The sequence below is a fragment of the Lissotriton vulgaris genome, unplaced genomic scaffold (assembly GCF_964263255.1).
Source record: "Lissotriton vulgaris unplaced genomic scaffold, aLisVul1.2 SCAFFOLD_1182, whole genome shotgun sequence".
In the NCBI taxonomy this organism is placed as follows: Eukaryota; Metazoa; Chordata; class Amphibia; order Caudata; family Salamandridae; genus Lissotriton; species Lissotriton vulgaris.
In genome coordinates this window covers 557,740-576,359 of record NW_028246755.1, presented here as the reverse complement: position 1 = coordinate 576,359, position 18,620 = coordinate 557,740, and the positions used below count along the sequence as shown (strand labels likewise).

The window sequence follows — 18,620 nt, the reverse complement described above, 5'->3', positions numbered from 1 at the left end:
CTTGCTCATGGGAGAAAAACGCATTGGCTGATGAGTTTTTTCGAAAAACATGACATCCTGAAGGCACTTGGATGCACAAGGTATATTAACAACTGTAGGGGATTCTTTTTGCCACCACAAAATTGCCACTGCAAGAGAGCATTTGCACTATGTTTTCTCTACAAGTAGTGCATTATTCCATGTGCACAATATCACTTTCTCTACATTCCTGACAATTTTAATTTGGGGTTTCCATTCAATTCTCTTTGGAAAGGGATTTTCTAATGCCCTTGATAGGACTATTGAGAAGACTAAGGGGCTGATTACGACTTTGGCGGTGTTGGAGCAGGGGTGCATGCCACCACCCGAATCACCAAAGACAACCACCAGCTGCCCACCAGATTACGAGTTTTCACATTGTCTGGCGTGCAATCCTTTGGCATTGCCACAGCGGTGCCACTGCAATGGGAACGTCAAAAGTCTCTCCTGTATGGCATGGACTGTAAAGTCCATGCAGTGCAGAAAGGGCATGCAGGCACACAGAGGGTAGACCATGTGCCCCCTGTATGCATCCCCAGCCCTTTTAGGCACAAAGGCCTTTTGTTTTCTCACCACCACCTTAAGCATATTGGGCTCACTGCCATTGTTAAGGTCACTGTGAGGAAACTCTTAATATAGTTGTCAGTGCCACAGTGGCACCGTCAAAGATATTGCAGGCTCAGGACTGTAGTTCACTTTCGGTAATCGTGTTGCGGGGGCCCTCTCACGGTCCAATTGCCACACTTGTAATGCGACGGTTGAACCATTTGAGCGGCGTTCCATGACCACCACCACACCTCCACCACAGGTTTGGTGGTCCATCGGACTCCTAAACTCGAGTTTAAGGCCCTAAATATCTTGGCTTTTCCGAGGTGTTTCTGGGTGCAGAAAAAATAGCAAATATCCAGAATGATGTTGCTTCCAGAATGTAATGTCATTCCCTCCCTAGAATGCCAACTCTCCATCTGTAGAAGATTTACTAACGGAAAACTATGTGCATATGTAAATGGTTTTATGAGTATAAAGCCACTATATGTCAAAGGCAAGAATGGTTTTGCATTCATAGAAAAAGATATTAGCAGGGATAGACTAAAGTTACAATTGCAAATAGTTTGTGAATTGGGCTGTCAATGTTTAAGTAACTTTTCCCAAATGCTTCTTTGTGCATTACCACCTGTGTGAACAAATTTGCCTAGTATATTTTCTCTTTGCAGTGAGACTTGCTTTGATGTTCACATCCACAAACACAATAGTTGCTTTTTATTTAACTAATAAAATATATGAAAAATATGAAAAACACTGCAATTATAAACTGCTTTAAAATGTGGATTCATCATACCCAGGCTGTCCTTGTCTCTTAGAAAATCTATTTTATTTAACATTACAAACAAGAATACTGAACAAGCAATATTATTGAAGAATATCTAAAAACCACAGATAATAGATCCTGTGCTGTTTTGCTCCCAATCATCCTAGTAAAATTTGCAGCTTCATGGTAACTATACTTTAGCCACAGCAAATGCCACCATTAAGCAGATGTATTGGAGGCAGGGCCAGTCACATGTTAGGCAGAGCTCTAAGGTTTTAAAAAACATTTTTTTTCAGAGTTTTATAGAGCACGAACTTGACCGGAATCGTGTATCAGAGCACTTTACATAGCACCAGTTGCATTACATGAGGGCACATTCATTTTATTTTTGTTAGGCCTGGGGGGATTATGTAATTTGCCCAGAATCACAGGATGTTCAGTGTCATTGCTGAGACTCAAACCCAGTTCTCCAGATTCGAGGCTGACCGCCTAGCCGTTAGGCCAAATCCTCTGCCGAAGTTGCTCTGTGAAGCAAGGATGATTATAATGTCAAGTTATGCTCAATTAAGTTGATTTTTGAAGCACTCCTCTGCCATTGTTATAGCCTAGTGTAACTGTGAATATAGTCACACATGTGGAATTCTTACACATTTGTTACTGTCAGAACGTTTACACATTTGGAACTTGTTATGTGTTGAACAATGTGATTGGTTCTAGTTTATAACTGAATGTTTGATTAGAAGAGGTATAGGCAAGCATTGCCATTGGGTGAGAGAGGATGATGCAATTTGTCCAAATGTTTTTGTAGGTGTCTACTGTCCTATAGTCAGGAAACCCTTGTACCATATGTTCCCCATCCCAGTATCAGTGCTGGGGTCCCATTTCACCAGGCTGACTTTCTCCATTTTAGAAATTCATCATAATGATTGATTATTAATACCCTTTATGTGGCTTTGTGCATCAGTGTCTCCACACCATTGTGCTTTTTGTATTTACCACTCATGGTGAGTGTGTGTGTGTGTGTGAGACTGCTAGTGTATAAATGCTCCCTGACCTCTGGGTATCGTAGCGCTCTGCTGCTCTGTTCACTCATCGTGCATTGATCGCATTGATTTAAATTCATCTGTGCCTCTTTAACATTGCAGCGCTCTACTGCTCTGTTTACCCATTGTGCATTGCTCGCATTGTGTTATATATCATTTGTGCCTCCTTAGTATCTGTGCCTCTTTAACATCGTAGCGCTCTACTGCTCTGTTTACCCATTGTGCATTGCTCGCATTGTGTTATATATCATTTGTGCCTCCTTAGTATCGTAGCGCTATATTGGTCGCATTGCCTGATAAATATAATTTGTGCCTGACTGTGGCCCCAATCTCGTCCTGTTTTCGCTTTCGTTTTTGCTGCCAATTTGTTATTGTGCCCGTCCCTCCACCCCGCTCCTGCCTCCCAGCTGCTCCTCCCTCGCTCCGCCCCCCTCCACTATCCACATATGACAGACGCATTAGCGTGCAGCGTTAACGCGCAGCGGACGCGTGCCCAAGGTGCGCCAAAGGTAAGCCCATCTACGCCCGTCCGCTCCTGGACCGCGCCCCGCGCCAAACCCCCTGGCCCCCGCAAAATCCACTCCGCCCGCATAACGTACGACGCCGCAACCCTCTCAGCACTTAACCCCGGCCAACTCCCAGACTGCTACCAAGCCGCCCCAGGACACACCCATGGACCCTTCACCTGCCACTCCTGCAAGCTCGACTGCATCAGGACCCACACCAAATCCACAAACTCCAAACAGAGCTCCGACACTAACCACCTGAAGTGCATCCTGCTCAACACCCGCTCGGTCCACAGACACGCCATTGAACTCTGGAACCTACTCGACACCACATCGCCGGACGTCGCCTTTCTTACAGAAACCTGGATGAACGCCTCATCAACGCCCGACATCGCCATAGCCATCCCGGACGCCTACAAGATCATCCGAAAGGACCGCATCAACCAAACAGGAGGAGGCATCGCCATCGTCCATAAGAACACCATCCGCATCATGACCAGTTCCGACGATAACCTCGCAGCCGTCGAACACCTCCACTTCCAGATTCACACCAACCCTAAAACCACTCTCAGAGGCACCCTCATCTACAGGCCACCAGGACCCCGCACACAATTCAGCGAAGACATCACTGACTTCATCAGCCCACACGCCCTCCCCTCCGAGGACTAAATTCTTCTGGGAGACCTCAACTTCCACCTGGAAAAGGACAACAACAGCAACACCACCACCCTTCTGGACAACCTCACCAATCTCGGACTCAAACAACTTGTTGACACCTACACCCACTATGCCGGGCACACGCTTGACCCAATCTTCACCTCCAGCAAGCATATCTCCTTCAATCACACCACAGCTCTCCATTGGACGGACCACAGCTGGGTTCACTTCAACTGCAAAAAGACTTCGACCCACAACCACCCACAACCAATTCCCCGCAGAAACTGGAACAAAATCACCACCGACCAGCTCTTCACATCGCTTCACCAAAACCCTCCTGCCAAATCATCGGACCCAAAGCAAGCAGCCACCAACCTCACACAATGGATCACCCACAGCGCTGACGAATTAGCACCCTTGAAAAACCATCAGATCAAGCAAGGTCGCAAAAAAGCCCCCTGCTTCAATGATGACCTTAAGAAATCCAAGAAGATCTGTCGCACCCTCGAGAAAGCCTGGCGAAAAAACCCAACCACTGACAACCTGGCCACCTTCAAGAACGCCACCAGCAAACACCACCACTGATCCGATACACCAAGAAATCAGCATTCAAGGATCGACTCGACAACAACGGCCACAACAGCAAGGAACTATTCAACATCATCAAAGAATTTACCAACCCCATCGCCGGCACCAACGACATCACCCCCTCCCAAGACCTCTGCAACTCTCTAGCCTCGTTCTTCCACAACAAAATCGCTGACATGCATAACAGCTTTAGCGACCAGTCCACCCCACCCACCTCCGAACTAAAACCCCCCTCCAACAACCTTTGCGCCTGGAACCCAATCACCACTGAAGACACCATCCGCCTGATGAACTCCATCCACTCAGGATCGCCAACCGACCCATGTCCCCACCACATTTTCAACAAAGCAGACTCCGTTATCGCACCCCATCTCCGAGACGTCATCAACTGCTCCCTCAACTCTGCTACCTTCCCGGAAAGCTGGAAACATGCCGAACTCAGCGCCCTCCTGAAGAAACCCACAGCAGACCCCACCGAACTCAAGAACTACCGCCCCATTTTGCTCCTCCCATTCCCTGCCAAAGTCATTGAGAAAGCCGTCAACAGTCAGCTCGCCGCCTTCCTCGAACCCAACAAATCCCTCGACCCTTCACAGTCCGGCTTCTGAGCCAAACACAGCACCGAGACCGCCCTCATCGCAGCAACAGACGACATTCAAACTCTACTGGACAACGGAGAAACAGTTGCCCTCATCTTACTTGACCTCTCCGCAGCCTTCCACACAGTCTGTCATACCACCCTTATACAACACCTCAGCAACGTCGGAATACAAGGAAAAGGATTGGACTGGATCATCTCGTTCCTCGCCGGAAGAACCCAGAGAGTCCGCCTCCCCCCTTTTAGATCAAAGGCCACCAAAGTCATCTGCGGAGTACAACAAGGATCATCACTCAGTCCCACCCTCTTCAATGTATACATGAGTCCCCTCGCATTTATCGCGCGCCAACACAACCTCAACATCATCTCCTACGCAGACGACACCCAGCTGATCCTCTCCCTCACCAAAGACCCAAACACCGCTAAAACCAACCTACACGAAGGGATGAAAGAAGTAGCCGAGTGGATGAAGAACAGCCGTTTAAAACTGAACTCAGACAAAACGGAAGTCCTCATCTTAGGTTCATCCCCCTCCGCCTGGGACGACTCATGGTGGCCACCGGCCCTGGGAAACGCACCCAAACCAATGGACCATGCACGTAACCTGGGCTTCATCCTGGACTCCTCCCTCTCGATGACCAGACAAATCAACGCCATCTAATCATCATGTTTCAACATCCTACGTATGCTCAAAAAAATCTTCCATTGGATCCCCATCGAAACAAGAAAGACGGTCACCCATGCACTGATCACAAGCCGACTGGACTACGGAAACACCCTTTACGCCGGAACCACAGCCAAACAGCAGAAAAAACGCCAACGCATCCAAAAAGCATCACCCAGACTCATCCTAGACATCCCCCGCCAAGCTCACATTTCCGGTCACCTGAAAGACCTCCACTGGCTCCCCGTCAACAAGAGAATAATGTTCCATCTCCTCACCCACGCACACAAAGCCCTCTGTGACCTAGGACCCGACTACTTCAACACGCGCCTGTCCTTTTATACCCCCATCTGCCAACTACGATCGTCCAATCAAACCCTCGCCGCAATTCCACGCATCCAAAGATCCACCATGGGGGGAAGATCCTTCTCCTACTTAGCGGCCAAGACCTGGAATTCTCTCCCCAACCACCTCCGCCTTACACAGAACCACCTCTCCTTCAGAAAACAACTAAAAACTTGGATATTCGATAAGTAAAACACCCCCCCCCCTCCCTCAAGCGCCTTGAAACCCTCTGGGTGAGTAGTGCACTATATAAATTCTAAACTTACTTACTTACTTACTTACTTACTTACTTACTTTTACTTACACTGTCGTGGTCCTCATTGTTGATACCCCTCTAGCAAGTGTGCATGTCCCCTTCTTCTGGTAATCATGTCTGGACGATCTAAGCCGTGTGTCAGTATCTCGCTGCCTGGTGTTCATACCAGCATTTTACATTTCTAAGTCCATGAAAACATTTCTCCATTACAATGTCACTGTCATCCTCTGTAAGTCAATTGATTCCTTTAAAGGAAACTCTTGAAATGAGACAGCATCTTCAGTGAGGCTGTTGTGAGGGGTGGTATTCTGGGGTGTTGATGAAAGCATAGTGGTTGGGAATGGAAAGAACTTCTCCATGGTTGACAAGGCTTTCATTGTAATATGTAAAATAAAAGGCACAGTTCACCACAATTTTGCCAAGATCTTTTATATCTGACAGTCATTGCCTGCCTAACTCACTATCCTTGTTTCCAACAGGCCCCATTCCAGTGCCCATATATTACTGTCCAGGTGCAGTAAAGCTCCTGTCCACTGACTATTTTTCTAATGCCCACGTCTGTGGCAGTATATCCATGAGCCTGTGTTCCTATCATGGGGTGCATGTTGTTATCTCCAAATCCTGGTATCTGTGCCAGTTTAGTCTTCTCTATGAAGGCATACAAAGCTGTCCCTATGACTATGCCTCTCTTTCTCACTATTTTTTTTTACATTTCCACTTAACAGTGTCTGGGCTGTCTTTTTACAGTCCACGTTTGTGAGCCGTCCTCCTTGTCACGGTTTCTGTATCTTCCTGCCCCTGTGTCTGCCTCTTCCTGTACCATAGTTCATGGTTCTATGTGGTCATGAACACACTTTTCTGTTTAGGTGTCAATGTCTTCTTGACAAACAACTCATGTCTCACTTTCTAAGCATCTTTGTTTCCTTGCCGGTGTCTGTGTTTCCCTAACCTATGGACCTAGTCTGTCTGTCTCAGTTTTCATGTCTCCTCCTTCCATTGTTGATATATATATTTCTCAATGTTCATGCTCCAGGGATAGTGTGTGCTTGTCCCATAGTCCAGAAGTGGCTGGCAGGCAATAAGGATGGAGGGGCGTGGCTAGGGTGGGGGTGGCGGGGAGGTGGAGAGCGGGACAAAATAAAATAGGCAAAATAAAACTCTCACCTCTCTCACTGTCACTGTTTTTCCTTTGCTTCTCTGGTAGTCCTGGAACCAGTAAGCATCAAGGCTTCCCCCAGCCAATCACAACGCTGCAATGCAGTGCTGTGATTGGACTCAGCGCCGTGGAGCGGCACTCAGTTGGGGACTGGGAGCCTTTGCATGTTTCCCGCCAAGCTATGTAATGCTTCGTAATGCAGCCTGGTGGGGAACATACAAAGTGTGCATGACTGTTTGGGTGGGCAAACCACCGCTCTCCCTGTGCCTCCAGCCCTGCCCCAAACTAGCCCAGCCCTGAACCTGAGAAAAAAGAGAAGTGGGGTGATGCTTCCCTGCCTTAGCGGAGGAGCTGCCCCTGCCAGAGTCCATGCCTTCCCCTCCACTGCCTAAGTGTGTCTCCTGTTTATAGTGTCTATGTCTCTCCCTCTTCCTAGTGTCTTGCTACCTCATTATGTTCAAAACCTTTTGCCTTCCTCCTACCTTTCATACTGAATTCGTTTTTGTTGGTTTTAGGACTCTGGGCACCTTACCACTCATTACCAGTGCTAAAGTGTATGTGCTCTCCCTAAAATGTGGTAACTTCGGCTTCTCCACAATTGGCATGCGTATTGCTTGTAAGTCCCTAATAAAGTGCGCTACATGTGCCCTGGGCATGTTTATTAAATGCTACTAGTGGGCCTGCATCACTGATTGTGCCACCCACTCCAGTAGTCCTTTAAACATGGCTCACTGGAGAGCCTGTGTGTGCAGTTCTAAACTACCATTTCGACCTAACACGTTAAACTACATTCCAGGCCCAACCTTTCCCTTTGTATTACATATAAGTCACCCCTAAGGTGGCCTCAGGAAGCCCCATGAGCAGGGTGCAGTTCACTTACAAGATAGGACATGTAATTTTGATTTTACATGTCCTAGTTGTGAAAAAGTGTCAAATTTGTTTTTCACTACTGTAATGCCTATCTCTCCCATTGGTTAATATTGGGATTGCCTTAAACATTTTTAAATGCCATTTCTGTTTGGAATGGGGTCCCTTCTTCCTAGTCAGGGTAAGGGGATACACTTCTAAAATAACCCCTGCTAACCCCCTTGGTAGCTTGGCATGAACATTGAGGCTTATCTTAGAGGCAAAGTGCAAAGCATTTGCACATAACACACAGTAACACAGTGAAAACACTACAAAAAGACACCACAACAGTTTTAGATAAATAGCCAATATTTATCTGTGAAATTCAAGACCAAAATGACAAAAAAGCAAATACTAACTTTGCAACAATAACCTTAAATTGCAGTGTGGGAGGTAAGCAATAACTCCTACTACTCTAAATGAAGTCAGGTCTATTCAGCCTGGATATGGCAGGATACACCTCAACCCCCCCTTGTGTCTGTCTAGTCTGAATGCACAAACCAGTCCCTATCAGTCTAAAGCCCAGACAACTAATACACAAACCAGGCAGAGGCACATGGATTTTTAGACAAGGAAATACCCACTTTTTAAAAGTGGTATTTCCAAACATACAACATAAAAATCATCTTTACTAAAAGATGTACTTTTAAATCTTTAGTTCAGGCATACTAAACTCCATTTCTCTTTCTTGTCCCCGCTTGTAAGATGTTTCAAACCAACTCCCATGTTAGTCTATGGGACACATAGCTTTTCAATAGTGAAACACAAAATACCCTGTATTTCACTATCAGGACATGTAAAACACACCAGTACATGTCCTACCTTTCACAAACACTGTACCCTGCCCATGGGGGTACATTTTCCTACCTTAGGGATGCCTTACATGTAAGAAAACTGAAGAATAGAGCGTGGCAAGTGGGTCCACTTGCCAAATCAACATGGCAGTAAAAAACTGTGCGCAGACACTGCAGAGGCAGGTCTGAGGCACCTTTGAAAAGCTATTTGTGTGGGTGGCACAACCAGTGCTGCAGGCCCAGTAGTAGCACTTGATTTACATGCCCTGGGCACACACGGGGCACTGTACTAACCATTACATCAAACATGCCAATCATGGAAAACCAATCATAACACAATTTACAGTAGCAGCACTCACACTTTTACACTGAACAACAGTGCGAAAGCGTGCAGAGACACTAAGCCAGCAAAAACGGAGTCCAGCACACCATCAAAAACAGGAAGTCAGAAAGCAAAAAGACAGGAGAAACAGGCCGAAAGATGCCTGGTCTAACAAATTTCAATGGGGATAACATAGAGATTCAGAGTCTGATGTCTCTGGACTCATAATTTAAAATCACTCTATATAGTGAAGCCGGACTTTAAATTGTAAGTCTGAAAATGCAATTTTTAGAAAGTTGGCATTTTCTTACTTTAACTATTCTACCTGTCTCTAAAATACATGCCTGGGTTAGGCGAGAGCTGGGCTTTATGCCTTCTCTCTAGACAGACTGTCAGGAAATCAATCTCTTGCACATAGGTAAAACCACTTGGTCCGAAAAGAGGGAATATAGCCCTGTACCCTTGTTGGGTAAAGCGCCGTCCACATGCTTGGCTTCTGTTACTAACTTTTACAACCTTATGGTTTCAGAAAAGCCAACACTCACACATCATGCGGCCACCGTGCATTCTGAGGTCAGCGTTCTAGATGTTCTGACCCGTCCAGCCTGACAGCGCTTTTGAAGAGCGTTAGCTATAGAATCTTAGCACTTCAACTGAACATGTTCCTTGGTGCTTGCTCAGTGCTAGAAGAACTATATTTTTGGGCTACCCCTAGTGAGGAGTGGTGTGCACACCAAGATTTTCCAGTTACCGGAGACTAGTGTCTCCAGTTATCTCCTGAAGATGGATGACAAAGCATTTGGCGACTCAAGACATCGGAAGACAACCTGTCATTGCTTAAAAATTGACAGTAAGACTTGATCCTTAAAGACACTGTTTATAGACTTAATATGAGAATTCTGAACCACTGACGAAATTCTTTCTTTTGGTTAAAAAACCTTTCCAGCGAAGGCTCCATTCTTCTTCAACCAAGTTCTAAGGCTGTATAGAAGGAGTTTTTTCAAACACTATCTATTGATATTGTAATTCCTACAGAGAGGGGAAAGCCTGTTCAGTGTTCAGGTAGAGAAGAGTATGATATGAATGTAAATGAGTGTGAGATGAGGAAGTTAGGCAGGATGTTTTAATCTTAAAAATCTTGCCTTCCAACTGCAGATTCCGTCACAGTATTTTTCCAGGATGCGAGTGGTTGTCATAGCGCAGAGTAAGGACCATTCTAATTGTTGAGGGAAGATTCTGACATAATCACTGGAACTGGAGGCAGTCTCTCTTTCTTCTGGTGGTTGAAGGAAAAAGGTTTTAAAACTAGGCCTCTGCTTGTAGTTGCGAGGGAGGTTTGGGAATCTAGGGGGTCATTATGATAGCGGGCAGATCGCCACCACCCGTATGGCGGTGGCGATCTGCCCGCCAAAATCTACCGCCGCATAACTTTTCCACCACCACATTACGATGGTGAGGGGACCCTGGCGGATGGGAAGACTGTCTGCCGGTTTTCCGCTGGTAGGCAATCTGTCCAATTGCCTACCGGGCGGAAAAGCCCAGGAATATGGTGGCGGTGCCTGCATATTATCATCATGGCGGTGAAATGCCTTTCCATTGCGGAGACTCTGCCATGGAAAGGTATACAGTTTTGTCTTTGGGGGACCGTTGCAGGCCCCCAGGGTCATCGTGGGGGTGGAAGGTGCACATGGGGGGTACCTATGGTACCCCCCCTGCATTTGCATGCACAAGGTGGCAGGCACAGCGCGGTGCCTGTCACGTTGTGCATTCAAATGCACAACATGCATTTTACACACTGCGGCAGCTGCTGCTTGCAGCACCACCCGCCGCAATGTTTAAAATGCGGGATACGTCCACCAGTCTGGCGGGCGCATCCTAATGCCATTTGCGGGACCGCCGCGACAATGGCGGGCGGTACCATTTCCAGATACGTGGTGGTAATGGGTCCCCTAGCATCCTCTCCTGTGGGAGTCACACAAAGGGAGCTGAGGTGTGACATTTGCTTCCTGGTGGTCCTTCACCAGTCTGATGGGCCTACCTGAGGTATATTGGGAGGGAGGAGCTGACACTTGCACCTATATAGGGCTGTGCCTGTCCCCGCACAAATAGCTGCAAACCGCCCATAGTGAGTTAGGAGCTAGGGCAGGAAAGGCAGGGGCCTTGTGATCTTCAATGGCATAACTGGGTATAAGCACAGGACCCCTGAAACCCCTAAATCAGAACTTTGCTGGAACCAAGGGCATTCAGCATGTAAGACGAGCTGCTGTGCTACAGAAGGAACTCCACTTTGCTACCTGCTGTGCTGTGCTGGCCTGCTGCCTGCTGCTTCTTGTTTGGGAGTGAGAAGGCCTTGGAGAAACCTTAGTTTCTCCAAGGGCTTGCTGGCTTGCCCTCTGTTCTGGAAGTCTCAGGGCCATCAAAGAATTCCTTCGACTTTGTTTCAGCTGCTGGACTCTGCCAACTGTGAATGCTGCCCTTTCAAGAGGTTCCAATCCGGTCATGGGCCTTGAATGTGGGTTCTGCAGCTTTTTCCTGCAGAAATCGGTGCAGGGACAACACTGCGCTGGTAGGAACCGATGCAGTGCACTTCGATTTCCAAACTAGTGCTGATCCCAAGGCATCCCTGTACGGCTCCATGATGACTTGGTACCTGACTAAGAGGTTTGATGAGGAGGCAGCACCAATCCCAGGTCCTGATTGCGAGGCTCGGTGATGACTCAGTGCCTGCACTGTAAGTGGTTCGACAACGATGCAGGACCTGACTGCGTTAACCGGAACTGATGCATCTAGTCGTCGATTCCAACACTTGTTTCATCCAAGGAATTTTTTCAGCAGGCCTGTGTGTGTCCTGTAGCCTGCCAGGCCTCTAGCGCGGTCGGCATGAAATTTTGGATTTACCCTGGTCTAGTGTGACCTCAAGTAACCCCTAAGCGCTATTGACTTTAAAGCACTATATTGCAGTTTATTTGTTACAAAAATCATATCTCAAGTTCTACTCATTGGATTTTTGTCAATTTTTTCTTGTTTTATTTATAAAACTATTCTCTATTTCTCTCAACTGGTTTGGTATCTTTTTGTGGTGTTTTCACTGTGTTACTGTTTTAAGTGTTGACGAAATACTTTACACATTTACTCTCAAGTTAAGCCTGACTGCTCTGTGCCAAGCTACCAGAGGGTGAGCACCAGTTAATTTAGGGTGTGTTTCTGAATTATCCTGAATAGGGTTGTGGTGCATACAACTGCCATCTAGAGATCCAATTTATAACAATGCTACTCTCTGGCCAGATACTCAGAATTTGAATATCCACAAAGTAGTGTACGCTCATAAGCAAGTGGCAGTACTTAAACAAAGTACTGGTGCTGAGCACTGTCAAACACCGATATAAAGTCAACAGTGAGTGTCAATGTTTACGTGCTTCAGTCTACGATTCTCAGTGTCTGTGTTTCATCTATCTCAGTATGTCAGTCTTCTTATCCTGGTTTATGGGTCTCCCCCACCCAGGTCAGTGTTTTCGTGTCTCCTTGTTCAAGTGTTTGCCTGCTCAGTCAGTGTTTTCTTCTTGATTGCTTTCCCTATGTCTGGTTTTCTTCGCTCTATAATTTAGATCTCTTGTCTTTATTGAAGTTTCTGCATTTGCTGATGTCAGTACCAATGTGCTTCTGTCCCCATCTTAGTATCTGCCTGGCTCAGCATCTTTTTTTTATCTCAGCATCCATATATTCCTGCCTCTTTACCCTACTATGTCCAGCTACTGCCTCAATATGTATTCCTTTCACACAGCTGTCTTTTACTCCTCAAGGTGAACGCATTCCTAAGAAAAAGATTCAACTTTGCAAAATACACTTAAAAGAACATAAACTTAACAAGACCTGAAAAACCAAAGGATACACACCTGCTTTTTTGCTTTGGTGATTTCACCCACTTTAAAATGGCTGGGATGGTCGCTTTCATCATTGAATTTTTGAAGGGTATGTTGTAGGATTGACTGCAGCTCTTCGCTGGTTTTCCTCACGGGGCGTGCACAGTGACGACACATTGTGTTGGGCAACAACACACGACGTCCAACTTAAAGACCAACATCAAAACATCAGTTACTGAAACAGACATTTCATCTCTCACTACTCAGCTTTTGGCAGATTTCACTGGATAGCCATCAAAAGATATTCAGATTTTCCAATTTTCCAAAACAGTCCTTCATGTAGTCTTTCTCAAATGTGGGAGAGGAAGATGCTGCTGGGAGTGATGGGAGGGGATGGTCTATTGTCTGGACACAAGGTATTGTTTGTTTGTTAAAAGAATATTTAGTGGGCTATGGTGATCAGGATGAATGAAGGCCTTAAGTTGCCAAAGGTGTTTATGGAGAGGAACATACACAACATAGAATTGAACATGGCTAATTATAAATAACAGGAGGTTTTCAAACCAAACACACCAAGTTTCCCTCCCTCTGTCTATTTGATATCACTTGATATCACTTGAAACCCAAGTGGCAAACCAACTCTATATTAATTAATAGATAATCATATATAATACTAAGATTCAAACATTCCAGAATTCAAACCCAGTTCTTCTGCTTTAACTTCAGAGTGAGTTTAATCTTTCATGAGCAATGGAGTAGTGGATAATGGTTTGTTGTCTCACCCACCCTTCTCAATCTCAGCAATCACAAGGGAGGTGGGGCAAATCAGCCATGAGTCTCTGCGGTTCACAACTCTGCTGGGTGTGGGTGGCTGACAGGACAGCATGTGACTATAATTTTATACATGACAGCAACTGTGGGAGGTGAGGACATATTGTACATGGCTCGCCCATGACTCCTTTACCCTTGTCCAGCTGATCCACAGGGGTATATGCACAGGATAACACTGTACTTGGATAGCTATCAATGATACAGACTTTTCCATGTCAAGATCCCAAGAGGCATCATAAACAACTTGTAAACTCTGTAATCCACCTCTCTCTAGAGGTCTGTATGATTTTCTCTGATGACAACATTCATAAAGAGTGTATCTCCAATTGTAATGCTTTCCCTAAAGTCATTAAGCACACACTGAGAAAGAAGTGAAGACTCCCGGTAATTAGAAACCTAATGTGTGTTTTATTGGGGGTCCAGTAGACACCTCTAAGAAGTGTGCAGGTCAAAAGGCCCATGCCACCACCCATCAGTCTTCCAAAAAATGAAGAGGGTCAGTAGTAACTCTTCATTAAAGGTGACAAGGAGTCCTTGGTATACTTAAATTCAGGGAGAGTCTATCACTCTGCCTAACAACTTAGGCAACTTGCAGTGGTGTTGCAGTGTGAAACTCAGAGTAGGCCAAAAATGAATCAAAGTGAGTCAGGATGTCACAGAATACTTTCCTCAAGGCACTTATAACCCAATACCTTATAGAACAGTTGAACGTGTGAATCATAAAGAGCACGAATTACAGGTTCATTTTTGAAAACAGCGATAGTCTATACACATAGTAACACCCATATTCTCTTGCTTGCACCAACATAGAAGATGCAAAGGGTCTGATAGATGTTTGAGTGTTGTTAGCCCTCTTAAGGTTTGAAATTGACTACTCAATTCTTATATATTTGCTGAAGCAATTTATGAAGACATGCTATGATGAGCGTCATTGCTTTAAAATATAATGTTATAGTCCTAAAACTTATTTCGAAGTTCAGCAAGTTGTGTAAATTTAATTTGTGATATCAATTTTCAGTTTTCTTCCAGATAATGAGGCAATGGAGAATCAGATACATTGATGTTAAAGGTGTAAAAATGTGGGTTGGTTTTGACTGTTCAAATGTATGTTTCTTGTGTCCCAAGATTCACAATGACATAAGCACTCAAAAATAGTTCATTCAAATTCGAAATGAAGGTGTTCACGTCCTATTCATGTGTTGTTTTCATTTATTTTTCATCACTGTGTCGTTATTCAATCATCAATTCTAATGGTTACCTCTAGATCCCGATTTACGTGTCAATTGTATATTCTGTATAGCTATGGTATCTCGCTGTATATAACCTTATAGCCCTAGACAACGAACCTCTGGCTTTGTGAACATCACCATACGTAGAATGCATTTTAATATATACATGGTGTATCTCACGAGTGCTCAAACCGTAACATTGATCGTGTACTGACCTGGGCGGTTCTTATACTTTCTCGAGCCCAAAACTGTAAAGACAAATGTAAATACCATAGCTATACAGAATATACAATTGACAAGTAAATCGGGGACTAGAGGTAATCATTAGAATTGATGTTGACTTATGAAGTTATAATTTGTTATGTACCTACACATGATTTGACATATTTTTTCAGATATAAAGTCTCCTGATGAAGAGCTGTTAGCTCGAAATGCATCGGGCAGATTGATTGTAAAATGAATTATGAAAATTATGAAAGTTATGATGATTGAATAACGACACAGTGATGAAAAATGAATGAAAACAACACATGAATAAGATGTGAACACCTTCATTTCGAATTTGAATGAACTATTTTTGAGTGCTTATGTGATCGTGAATCTTGAAACACACATTAGAATCAGTACTTTACCCCCAACAAGCTCAGTGGGAGATTCACATGAAGCACCAATCACGCAGTTGAAAATAATAGAAACTGTTACAATATAATTGAAAACACACGAGTGCGGAGCCACATCCCATTTGGCATTTGTAGTTGTTGGTTCTGACTATTGACAGGACCCTTTGCTCCTAACAGTGGTATATGCGACATTGTCAATAAACTTTGAAACACCAATTTCTAAAAATGTGTAGTTTGTTCACAAATGTGCATATCCACATCTGACCTGACATATAAGGAGTCTCCTCAATGCCAAAGAATGTTTCCAACAGGCAAGGAATCCATCTCAAGTCCTACATCAGTTTTTGACATTTCTACAAATGTACTCAGTCAATTTTTGAGTGAAATGTTAATCACACTAGCAATTTGTATGATTTTCAGATTCCTAAAATTGTGCAAAAATCTTATTTTTGAAAAATTAGCAAAAGTTAAAGTTGCTTTGGGTTTTGGTCAGCAAAATATGTGAAATAATAAGAGGATGTTTCACTCCTGTTTCGGTCCAATTTTATGTTACATAATTATTGGTAAAATTGACAGATGCTTTTCATTCAAACCCCATTTTATAAAACCCCATATAACCATATAACATAACATTTTATATCCCAATTACCATGAACTATTTAAAGACATTTTTTTGCACATTTTGTGACATTAGAAGAGTTTTTCGAAAAATGTGTATAACGTTTGTGGAACCGACTTTCTGTATAAAAGCAATGTGAAACATTATATTTTCGAAAGTAACTGTGCACCCTTTGCATTATATTAAGTCAATCTGTAGTGTTTTCTGCACTATGTAATACGATATATTGCACCTGAATTACATGTTTTTTATCTGTTTTCAATTTGGACAGCACTCCAAAGCTCAGCAGGATGGAGTTTGGCTATGTGAAGCATGTTTAAATAAATGAATAATCAAGTAAATAAAATAAGAAACTTTATAGGAGAAATATAAGCCATATTTGCCTACCTAGTTGCATGTAAGGAACACAAAGAAAAATGGTGTGATATTTATTACCTCTTCATCAATCTTCCTGGTCCTAGTCCTCATGTAGGGAGCAATTAATTGGAATCACAGAGTTTTCCAGCCTAATGTAGCAAAAAAACTGTTATAACTATTCTTTCACCCTCCTAATATGGATTCTCATGTGCACCACTGTCGCCCTGAAGTATATAAATTAAGAAGCACTGTGTGCCTGTTTTTGTTTCTATGCAATCAAGGAATCCACCTAAATTTTTATTTTTCCAAGAAAATCCTTTTTAATACAGAATTTATATTGTTGTCTTACATCTGCTTTAGGTAGCCTTGTATTATACTTGTTTTCATTCAAGGAAAGCAGATCTACTTTGACCAAATGCATTCTTCAGGGAGAACTGCTCTAGTAGGTTTCCAAAAGCTTGGAGTGCTAGGTTGGAGGACTGGTCCTGCTTCCGCAGTATCCCACACTTACACTAATCATGGTCTTAATGTGAAATGGGAGCAGGCGCTGGATGTTTTTGTCCCATTTTGTTTAATCAGTATTTTTATAATGTTAAATATAAAATGTGATCACTGCCTGACTTTAAGATGGTGGAGCTTTTGTGAGCCTACCAGCATAATACCTTATAAGAGTCCAAAGGCAACATCTAAAGCGAAACTGGCATCTTTTGTATTTGTGTATGTGAGACAGCATAATTTTTCAGAAAATAAATAGTATAGAGCACCGAAAAGTACTGCAGGAAAACCAAACACAAGAAAGATGTGCCCCCTCTTCTCCTTTGCAAAATACTTGCCAGCCAGCTGAGCCTCCTGAAGCTGTACTAACTGTTGGGGGCATTCAACTGCTAATTCAGGAGGCTGTGGCTGCTGCAATCAGGGCTAGAGGTAATCCACCAGGCCTTCGGTTTCCTCAAATAGACAACACAGATCGGACCAAGGACCCTGGGGGCATTTAACTCTAGGTTCCAAACTGGTGGGAGTCCTGCAGAATCTTAGAGAAAATTTGGCTGTTAGAAATGGGGGTCTTTTGTTGGCAGTGACTTGCACCTTGTCCAAGTAGCGACCCTTCCTTCTAGTCGGAGTAAGGAGGATTACACACCTAAAATAACCTCTGCTCACCCCTTGGGTAGCTTGGCACATGTATACAGCATTTGTACAAAACACACACAGTAACACAGTGAAAACACTACAAATGGACACCACACCAGTTTAGAAAACTAACCATTTTTATCTAAGCATAACAAGACCAAAATGACAAAAATCCAACATACATAAGCAAAGATGTCCCTTTTAAAAAGCTTAAAATAGTTTAGTCATAGAAAACGATGGATGCATCACTTTTAGTTCAAAGTACCTGGGATGTGTCAAAATCTAAGACAAAAACAGGGGCAGGTGAGGTGAATTACAAGAAAAACGAAACTATACATCGGTTCCCTACTCCCAAGGGTGGTGATGCGCTAGTTCCTTACTGCCAGGGGATGTGATGCGTCGGTCCCTTACTGCAGCACAGGAGAGGTGATGCGTCAGTTTCTTACAGTGAGAGGAGGAACTGACGCAGCACCTCCTTACTGTGAGGGGAGGTGATGCGTCAGTTTCTGGGAACGCGGCCTTGGTTCTTTACTGCTGGGCAACGTCGATGAGGAACTTGGCACACAGGTGTGATGCATGGAAAATCCAGATGCTCTGGAGTCGATGTGGCGGCGGCGAAACAGGCGCTGCATTGATTTTCCCAGCTGTGTGCAGGTGATGCATCGATTTCTTCAGCTGCACAGCAAGGCCTTCGTTAAAGTAGGAGCAGGTGTCTCGGACGTCGGAGACACAGTGCCTCAGGACTCGGGCTGCTGTGATCTTTCAGCCACAAGGCAGGCTCTCCGTTGATTCTTCGGCCACGTTGCACCGATGC

General features: G+C 44.3%; 1 protein-coding gene across 1 annotated transcript in view; it reads right to left on the bottom strand.

The window, feature by feature from the left end:
* LOC147665754 (T-kininogen 1-like) overlaps positions 1 to 18,620 on the bottom strand; it is a 131,237-nt gene that overhangs the window by 19,484 nt on the left and 93,133 nt on the right. Inside the window, exon 9 of the mRNA XM_086949544.1 lies at positions 13,056 to 13,228. Coding sequence (XP_086805670.1) covers positions 13,056 to 13,228 — 173 coding nt within the window. The remainder of the gene's footprint in view (positions 1 to 13,055; positions 13,229 to 18,620) is intronic.